The sequence below is a fragment of the Equus caballus genome, chromosome 12 (assembly GCF_041296265.1).
Source record: "Equus caballus isolate H_3958 breed thoroughbred chromosome 12, TB-T2T, whole genome shotgun sequence".
Lineage (NCBI taxonomy): Eukaryota > Metazoa > Chordata > Mammalia > Perissodactyla > Equidae > Equus > Equus caballus.
In genome coordinates this window covers 24,062,056-24,073,124 of record NC_091695.1, presented here as the reverse complement: position 1 = coordinate 24,073,124, position 11,069 = coordinate 24,062,056, and the positions used below count along the sequence as shown (strand labels likewise).

General features: G+C 35.8%; 1 protein-coding gene across 1 annotated transcript; it reads left to right on the top strand.

Annotated features, from left to right (window-relative positions):
- The first annotated feature begins 5,194 nt into the window (after positions 1-5,194).
- OR8U3 (olfactory receptor family 8 subfamily U member 3) lies at positions 5,195-6,154 on the top strand. The gene is given in 1 exon segment (NM_001391231.1): positions 5,195-6,154. A coding segment is annotated over 1 exon segment (960 nt).
- Positions 6,155-11,069: the final 4,915 nt, after the last annotated feature.

Sequence of the window (11,069 nt, the reverse complement as noted above, 5' to 3'; positions counted from 1 at the left end):
GTGGAGTTTACTGAGTCCTTTACGTAAATTCATTCATTCAATACTCATGAAAACATACAAGATGTACCATTTTTACTTGATTTTACAAGTGAGGAAATTGAGGCTTAAAAAGAATATGGACAGTGGCCAATGTTTCATAAGTAAGTAACTCATAACTTAACAGCTGGTCTTATCCTTTCACAAAACTTGAGTTCTTATTCAAAGGAACCAAAGTTCGTTGTCTTTTTATGATGTTTCCAACAGTATAGACTACCTTTGCCCTCATGAAGATTGTCTGATTGGTACACTTCAGGCATGGTTCCTTCAGGAATATAGGTAATTAAAAGATGTTTTCTTAATTCCACAATATAATTTGTCCATCTCATCTCACTTTGAGAGAAACATGGAGGGAAAAATTAGACCTTTGATATCTCTAGAGGTTAAAGTTAAGATCCGAAGGGATTTAGAACCAATATATCATCCAAACAACTTCACAATGAGCTCACTGGGAGCCAGGATCATTGCTAAACAGGTGAGTCATGTGGAGTTTGTATGTGGAATGAATCGCCAATCCTCCACCCATAATCTGGCTTCCCTTTAGAAATCTCCCTCCTTGGTAAACTGTGGTATTAAATGGAATCAGTCTGATTTTGGTGATACTACTGTTAACATCCTGATTGTATTTCCCACTTTCATGCTCTCTGCTTTTTGGCAGCTTCTAAAGGATACCGATTTGTACTTAAAATTCTACTTCATCTCCAACTCTCTCTCTCTGTCACACACTCCTTTAATGACCTCAAACTGGTTTAACTAGATAATCTCCTAGAATTACCCTCCTTCCTGCAGTTATACCTACAAAAGTGAGTTGTTACTATATGGCAAGTGAGATTTTCTGTTTAAAATTCTCTTATGAGGATGGGTCACCAAGAATGACTCCACACATAAGTGTCGATAACTGGGTTTTTTTAAAGTCCATCCTTGGTCTTTGGACACAAACATAAGGTAAGAGTTTCCCTCTTAAATAAAGATTGGATACTCACTGTAATTTTTGAATCCTGAAATAAAATAGAAGTCTACAGTCAGCCCTCTGTATCTGTGGTTCTGCACCCCTGGATTCAACAAGCCATGGATTGAAAGACCTACAAAAGTTCTGTGTGTACTGAACATGTACAGAATTGTTTTATAATCATTATTCCCTAAATAATATAGTATAACAACTATTTACATAGCATTTACATTGTATTAGGTATTATAAGTAATCTAGAGATGATTTAAATTATATGGGAGAATGTGCATAGGTTATGTGCAAATACTACTCCATTTTATATGAGAGACTTGAGCCTCCCCAGATTTTGGTATCTGTTGAGGTCCTGGAACCAATCCCCAGGGGGATATCAAAGCATGATGTATTGGTATTTCACTTCTCTAATATTGCTTCTCAGAAAAGAGTTTGGTCTCAAACAAGACTTTAAGGCAATCAGACTCAAACCAGTTCATCCTAAACTTTTTTTCATGTCATGGATATTATTTATACGTATTTGGGAAACATACACACATTTTTGGAGGGAGCATCTGATGGCTTAAGAAGTCAGGATGCCTGCACACCTGGAGTACACTGGTGGTACACAGTGTGCCTCTGCGGTCTGGTTGGTAAGCTCTGGTAGAGAGACCAAGCTTATGTAGTCCTGGAGTGAAGCATACTTGGCTTCAAAAAGCCTCGTAGAGTCTGATAAAGCACAGAGCAGGACCTGGATAACACTAGGCAGTGAGTAAATCGGGAAATATCTTGACTAATAGAGCAGAGGATAGGAGAGGGGAGGTTTCTTAAGGACCATTTTCTTCTTCCCTATGATTGAACATTTTTTCTGTGCAAAGTATTTCTGTGCAAAAGTAATATACTTTTATTACTGAAATTATTTCTTTGGTTATTTTACCTTCTTTACCTTATTTCTCTAAAACAAACACACACACACACACATATATGTTCACGCTGATTGGAATTTTATTCTTGTAAACATAAAGATCTATAGGTTCTATATGCTATAATATTAAAATATTTCTGTTTGAGGTATAATCACAATTCTCCTTAGTATAAAATGATTAAAATAACCTATGTATTTCTAATTTTGATGAATAATCTTTAAATATAATTTTAACTTTCATTTGAAATTTGTCTTATTACTGAGATGAGAATGTCTCTTGATGAAAGGAATTATCTAAATGCCAAAATTGTTTAGAACTCTGAATATTTTTACAACTTGGAGCAAGGAATCATGAGATTCGATGAGTTAAAAATATTTTTACTTGTAAAGTAGGAGAAGGGTGGATTTTGAAAAGGGGAGACCAAAACAAAGCAAAAATACAAGAGCACAGGTGCCTTCCAAGGCAAATCATTTCCAGAAAGAAATAAGTATGGAAATGGAGAAACTGTAAAGTAATTTTTTAAAACTATTCTTGTCCTCATAACACTTGATGGGTCTTTTTATATGAACACAGATAGGCATACTCCAGTTTGAATTCCACCAGCACGGTAGAGTCATGTACTCAACTAATTCAACCATAAGTTAAGAAAACAAAACTAAAAAAAATAAATAAATAAGTTTGAAAGTATGGCTGTGCTCTGCTTGTCATTCTAATCAGTGAATTTCTTCTTTAGATTATCGTTTCTCAAACATGGCTGTATACTGGATCCACCCGGGGAGTTTTAAAAATACTGAAGCCTGGGTGCTACCCAAACCTTCTGATTAATTTGGCAGAGGGTACCTGGACACTAGGATGTTAAAAACTCCATAGATGATCCCAATGTGCAGTAAAATTAGAGTCAAAACTTGCGTTAGGAAAGATGAAGTTTCACAAGAAACAATCGTGCTTATTAAGGAAATCTTTGAGTAAAATGTGTCAGTGATTTCAAGAATTTTCCCTCACAATTGAAAGAGGTGAGGAAATGATTGAGTAAATGGTTAGACTGTGGAATAGCTATCGCTTCAGAACAACCTACAGAAACTAATTGGAAGTTATGAAGAAAAACTACTTTTAAAAAACTAGAAGAATTCATAAAATAATGTAGAGAGTTATAAGGTAGATGCAAAGCCGTAAGTGATGTGTTTTATGAGTAGTTTAACAGACATTCATAGGCAATTTTGTTTTCACGTGATTTTTAAGTTTTTTGAATTTTGAAATCCAAACTCTACCTCAATAAGCAACTCCACAGTAAACTTTGCTTTTCTATCATTAATTTGGTGCCTGTATATTCCACTTGATGGTAAATATCCTCCATAGTTAATGTTCTCATTGAGGCATTTATCTTCTCATATGGTTCCCTCTGAGGTGGTTTGACATGTACTTTGGAGCCACCATAAATCCTGAAGTTATATAAAAGAGATAGCAAAAGAACCTGTAATGCATAGATGGTCTTTGTTATTTTAAGTAAAATATTATGATAAATCATAAATAAACCTTTCCATCTGACACCATTTTTCAGTGAAGGTGGTCTGCTTTACTTTTACTTTGTATAGTAGCCTTGCTGTTATTCTCCATTATATTTTCACATGTCTTCACAGCTGGAATTGATATAAAAGACTTTGTGAGAAAAAATTGAGTATGTTCAAGTCCCATATGCAAGTAAGATAACCCTTAATTCTAAATATTCTTGAATGAAACAGTTGTTCACCAGGCAGGAAAGCATTGCATAATAACTTTTTAAAAGCTCAGGCTCCTGCAATTTTACCTTGGCAAAGTTTATGTAAAGCTTAGCAATCTTCGGTAAACTACAGCTTTCATGTTTGTCATCTCTAAGCTATAAAACTTTTGCTTGATACTATAGCAAAATGGATGCATTAGCCAACCTTATTTTTCTATCTTAGTGATTGACGCTGAACAAGCAGGCCACTAGACTTTGGACAGCATAGCTTGATGAAAACGAATATGTGCTGTACTGTCACACTCATACTATACCATCTATTCTCTGTGACCACAGCCAAAACCCTGAGATTTTTCAATTGTTAATCAGGAATAATGGGATAGAACCTTCTTCATAACATTAGGAACAGACTATCATAAGTGAATTCACATATTGCACTAAGTAGAGTATCTGATAAGAACAGCACTCAATTGCCACAGATAAATATTAATGATAGTAATAAACACAATTTGAAATATGAAGAATTTACATATGATGATCTCTCAACACTCCTTTCTTTCTTAACATTTTATGATTCCACTTTGTGGAAAATAAAGCCAGGAGAAAAACATAAAGTTTAAATGGGATAATATTGGGTTTAATGAGTCTTTTACAGACATAAGTTCTGCCTCTTTGGCAGGTATACAAATAATTACAATTATTCTGAAACACATCAAGAACTCTACCTACCTGTGCATAGTTTCCATAAAACTTTATCTACAACTGAATACCTCCTTAGGATGCATTGCTAAAACGTGAATACTAGAGTAAACGCTTTGGATATTTTAAGCCTTTGAAATGTATTGACACATATTTAGGGGGAAAGATGTTTATCTACACATAGTTTAGAGTAGTAAGTTATCTGGTAGATTACTTCATGTTAACTCCTTGGGCAATAAACTTCAAAATGTGGTGAATGTTGAATTGGAAAAATCATAATTCTGTTTAATTTGTATGCAAATAAAATTTTACATTTTATCTTCTTTTTCATTAATTTTCTTTTGGCTTCTATAGCATCAAGTGTTTATTCTTTATAAGTGGGAGAAGGAATATAGGAAAGTCAGTCAGTCATAATAGATTATTTTAGTATTTTTTTTAAGTTTGTGGGAACATGCACACAATTGAAAAGATGGAAGAATAAATTTAGTTTTATTTATGAATTAGATGTTTTTGTGCTACCATATTTATATATGCATAGAAATGATAGAGGCAGGAAAAACACTAAAATATTAGTGTTGTTTGTCTCAAGTGGTTTCTTTCAGATACTATTTAACTTTTAATCATAATTCTCTCATATTTTCTAAAAGTACAAAGCTACGTAACTGTAAAAAAACTATTTTGAGAGTAAATTACGTCTTTCTCTGGGGCAAGAATGGCATGTCATCAGAGAGGTAAGGTGCCCTTTTTGCCCACATGATGGCATGATTCAAGGTGATAAAATATCAGTGATAATTTCCCCCAACACTGGCAGAGGCCATGAGAAGTGTCATTTTTATTTTTCAATTGCAGCAAAATCCACAAAATCTATCAGAATAAATGGCTGAAGTTAATATCACTTATGTCACTGAATTCATTCTCAAGGGAATTACAGACCGGCCAGAGCTTCAGGCCCCATGCTTTGTGGTGTTTTTAGTGCTCTATGTGGTCACAGTGCTGGGCAACCTTGGACTGATTACCTTAATCAGGATTGATGCTCGACTCCACACACCTACGTACTATTTCTTCAGTTACTTGGCCTTTGTTGACCTTTGTTACTCCTCTGCTATCACGCCAAAAATGATGGTGAACTTTGTTGTGGAACACGACACTATTCCTTTCCATGCTTGTGCAACACAACTGGGCTGTTTTCTCACCTTCATGACCACCGAGTGTTTTCTTTTAGCTTCCATGGCCTATGATCGCTATGTAGCCATCTGTAGTCCCCTGCATTATTCAACATTGATGTCAAAACGAGTCTGCATTCAGCTAGTGGCAGTTCCATATATATACAGCTTTCTGGTTGCCCTATTCCATACCATTATCACCTTCCGTCTAGCTTACTGTGGCCCCAATGTAATTAACCATTTCTATTGTGATGACCTCCCTCTCTTGGCTTTGTCCTGCTCAGACACACACATGAAGGAAATTCTGATCTTTGCCTTTGCTGGTTTTGATATGATCTGTTCCTCTTCCATTGTCCTCACCTCCTACATCTTTATCATCGCCGCCATCCTAAGGATTCATTCCACCCAGGGGCGATGCAAGGCCATCCTTACCTGTGGCTCCCATATGGTGGCAGTCACTATTTTCTATGGGACACTCATCTTTATGTACCTACAGCCCAAATCAAACCACTCCCTGGATACAGACAAGATGGCATCTGTATTTTATACAGTGGTGATCCCCATGTTGAACCCCTTAATCTATAGTCTAAGAAACAAAGAGGTGAAAGATGCCTTTAAGAAAGCTATGGATAAAGGTTGTGAAACCTCAAAGATATTAAAATTAAGAAAATAATAGTAATAAATGCTTTATTAAATACCAGAAGGGAAAGCAATCAAGCTTTCTGTTGCTGAAATTTCTTGTAATTCTTCCCTAATTGACTGAAAATGTGACTGTTACTTCAAAGAGCTTGACACTTTCTACAAGGACCTAAGCCAAACCTGGAAAGTCTGTATGACACAAAGTCCCATTCAGGCCATTACAGCCTTTACAGACCACTGAAACTATGTTCAAATACACTCTCACACACACATATGTGTATCTCAAACAATGGCAACTGCATGTTTTTGTTAGAACTTAGGACCCTGGAACTGCCTGAATTTGAATTCTATCTCCTTGATCTGAACTCTATGTGACTCTCTTGTCAATTTTGGAGAATAATAGGACCCAAATTATCAGTTTGTTTTGAAGACTAAACAGGTTAATGTTTATGAAATGTTTAGAACAATATACTGTGATAATAAGTGCTGTGTGCTTGTTATATAAATGTTTGTTATATATAATTAAAGGTTAATTCATTCATCTCTCAAAGGTTTATCAGTCTTTAAGTAAGAAGACAAAGCCTAGTTAGGTTTCTACTACCTGCAAGGTACTTAAATAAGTAGTCTAACTTAATAAAATCAAACAAACCTAAGAGACGTGTGAGATTTTACTCTGGGCCCCAATTATCTATAAATTGTCTAAGGTCACATAATTAGTAATATGAAAATTCTAAATGCAAATTCATGTCTGTTTAAATTTTATTTTCATAATACTATAGGTGTTAAGAATAAAGAAGGTTGTAATATAGATAATATAAACTTAAACGTGTCATTATCAGATTTTTAAATAAAATTGAAAGACATTTGTTAAGAAATTGTGTTGTTAAATGAATAAGTTCAATGCATCTGTACATTTGTTCAAATAGAAAAATCTTAAATTATAATGTTGTAACTGAAAGTTCGGTCCCTGAACCCAATGCCATCCAAATAAGGAGAACGGTGTCTTGAGTGGAAGAGGAAAGTTTTTTTTACCATGCCAGGCCCTGGGAGCAAAGCAACGGCTCATGCCTCAAAAATTGCTACCTCCCCAATCAGGAATGGGTAGGGATTTTTATTTGGGGTTTTGGGTAGGGGAGGGGGCGCATGTAGCTGTGCAGTTTGGCATTTTCTCACCAGCCTGCATTTGGCCTTCAGAGGCTGCTTACAGGGAGGCAGGGAGATGGTGAGATAGGAGGATGGCAGATGGGCATCCTTTGCCTTTGTCTTGCCTTCCTGTTTGAGGCAGTTCAAGTGCAGGGAGTGGAGGAGTTGAGGTCTGGGAAGCCTCCGCTCCTTGATATTCTTGAGACAGCAGCTTTCCTGGCAAACTTCAAGTACACATGATTAGCCAAACTTTAGTGTGCCTCCAACTCCAGGCCACCTGGGCTTTTGACAATTTGTAAGTCCTATTTAGTTGTAAAGCTCAAGGAGTCCAAGGTTAAAGAAGCAGGTATTTACATATGAGTGGAGCTAGAGAAGCAGGAAAGTGGATGATGGGTTTTAGTTTTAACCCCATATATGTTGGGTTCAATGTGGGGGAACTGATATTAGGGCTGGTGTTAAGAGGCTGTAACAACGTCATTTGTCTGTGTCTTCTATTTATTCAATTACCCTGATAGGATCATGACATAAACTTTAAAAATTAGAAATTTGTTATGCTTTTATTATTTTGATACTTCATGAAAAGTGATGAAATTAGTGATTTAGTATTATCTTATCATCCCTATTTTAGAAGGAAATTGTGATGGTGGCAGTCATTATACTTAATACAATTTGAGGTTTGTAATGCATGTGAGTGTTTCCTCTTCTGCACTTAATTTGTAAATAACTCAGATGTGCTGCCATGAGGTGCTTTGGGGACCTTGTGAGTGGAACGAATTCTCAAATTTTTAAGGTAGTTTTGAGGGAAACATGGTGTTTCTATTCACCACACTTTATCTTTTGAGAGTATGTTTACGTGGATAAATGCACACATGCATCTTCACATCACATACAAGAATGCATGGAAGAATCATAGACAGTCTCCTTTTTAACAGGTAAAGAAATAAGACATATGGAGTCTTTTTTTTTTGTTGAGGAAGATGAGCCCTGAGCTAACATCTGCTGCCAATCCTCCTCTTTTCGGTGAGGAAGACTGGCCCTGAGCTAACACCCATGCCCATCTTCCTCTAGTTTATATGTGGGACACCTACCACAGCATGGCTTGCCAAAAGGTGCCATGTCCGCAGCAGGATCTGGACCGGTGAACCCAGGGCCACTGAAGTGGAATGTGGGCACTTAACTACTGTGCCACCGGGCCGGCCCCCAGTCCTATAGAGTCTTGATACCTCACCTGAGGAACACTGATCTGGGATCTCCCTGCGCCTTTCTTCTTCATAAACTTATTTACAGAAGTATTTATTTACAGAAGGCTTAGACACTAATTGAGTTGAAGTTTTCATGTATTTACACAATTTTAATTCTTTACTATTAGCAATCATTTCATAAGGTAAAATTGGCTTTTCTCAGGGAAATGAGCTAAGAAATTCAAGTGTAATCAATAGACATGTCATCCAACTTCTTCGTGGGCAGATGCAACCTCTAAAAGTGGACTCCAGCAATTGCTCTAGGTGACTGGGCTCATCTCTTGAAACACCAGTCCCGCAGTCAAAACATTCTTCATTTTGTCTGCAGGTATACCTAAATAGAATATTTGTATGTTCACCCTTCCTTCCGTGGTCTCAACAATGTTTTCCTTTTTTTGTCTTTATCCGGATACAGAATCGGGAGGGTGAAGAAAAAGAAAGTAGGAAATAATCCAACTTCTTCAATGTCCAAGATTAGTGAAGAGCGTGACTGATTTCAGAAAAATTTGGCCCCAAATTTGGGATTTTCAATTCCTAGTTTTATTGCATACAAAACCCCAGTTACTTGTAAAATAATGAAAATCTCATCTCACAAACTGGTATATAAGCATTTAGATAGAAATATATGTAAGGGCCGTCGCATATTCTTGGCATCTAATACATAGGATTGATAAATATCAGCTTTATTATCATTATTGTCAGTGATGTAGACAATCCTGAAGAAGTTTTCTTGTCAATAAAGTTTTCTTCTGTAACCACAGCCAATTAATTGTCTACTTTGAATAAGAGTCCAAGCAGTTGTCTTTGCATATTGATATTAGAAGCTTTTAGACTTTGTTTTAGATTTTCTTTGATTTAGATACTCTTCAACTCTTTTCAGCTTATTGAATGAAGACTGAAATGTTCTAAAGAAGACGTCACATTTTCTGTATAAGTTGTTTTTAAATCCTTTAGTTGAATAAATACTACCACCTAGTTCTAAAATATTCTACAGTAACAAGAATAAGAATAAGGATAGCTAACATTTATTGAATGTTTGCCATTGTTTGGACTAATTCTATGTATTTAGCATTTATCAACTCATTTAATGCTCTTATCAATACTAGGAAATGTCACATTTTCAAGTTTAATACGTGAAAATCAAGATTCAAAAAATAGATTAATCAAGTGATCCTTAACCCATCTTACTTTCAAAAAGGGATCATTTAAAAATATGTGAACTTAGGGCCGGGCCCAGTGGTGTAGTGGCTGCGCATGTATGTTCTGCTTCAGTGCCCCCGGCTTCATGGGTTCAGATCCTGGGTGCAGACCTACACATCACTCACCAAGGAATGATGTGGTGGTGTCCCCATGTACAAAATAGAGGAAAATTGGCACAAATGTTAGCTCAGGGACAATCTTCTTCACAAAACAAAGAAAGAACTTGAAAATATGCTTTAATTTAATTAAAAATTCATTTTTTTAGAAGCATAAGATTTTCAGTAATATATCTAGAATGTAAGTACTCTGATGAAGTTAGTTTTACACTTTTTGGATGCTTAGTTGCATTTCCTTCATATTTTATCAATTATATTTTTTATTTATGTATAAGTTCAGAGGAGATTGTATTTTTCCTACATGTTTTGACTCATCAAAGTAATAGTAGAAAGTAATCTATGAAGAAGAACCTCTAGAGATTACATGTTTATACACTATTTTTTTTCCTCAGGGCTTCTTCTTGGCACTCAATTTGGTCTGTAAGTAATAAATTAGCATAGAATGTTGGCATCTTATTATATAAGTAATCACACAAATTAAGGACAACCAGAGATCATTTCTCAAGAAAGTTTCCATTTATAGATGTGAAAAGTGCGTGCGTGTGTGTGTGTGTGTGTGTTTATTAAGTTCTTTTCCTTAGGTTCTAAACAAAGGCGGTTATACAGAGTCATGCATGCCATCGATATTTTGGTCGACAGACTGCATGTATGATGGTGGTCCCACAAGATCAGTACCATATAGCCTAGCTGTGTATGTAGTAGGCTATAGTGTCTAGGTTTGTGTAAGTAAACTCTATGTTGTTCCCACAACAATGGAATCATCTAATGATGCATTTCTCACAAAGTATCTCCATCATTAAGTGACATATGACTGTAATAGCACATGGGACCCTGTGACATCAAAGTGTCAAAGTGAAATGTGATTAGCCTTTACAGAAACAGCTATGAATCTGGTTTTTGGGGGAAATGGGAGATTCTTAGAAAGATTTGAAGTTAGGGCCACTGATAGGCAAAGGGGTGATAAAGGCAGAGCGTCCTCTACCCCATATGTAGTGAATTTTCCTTTGTTTTCTTCTCTAGAGTATATGAACAACGTGGGCGATCCATTTTCTGTGCCATACTCAGGCTCACATATCTTTCCAATTACTTTTCCAACTTATGAAAAATTTAATTTAAATCTAGTTTGGGGCAGACATTTTTGTGAATCACCATTCATGTTTTTTTTTTTTTTAAATCCCAGTGTTGTACAGTTTGTATCACTGGAAATATAAGATACGCATTGAAAAAAATTTAGCTTTACTGTTGGACA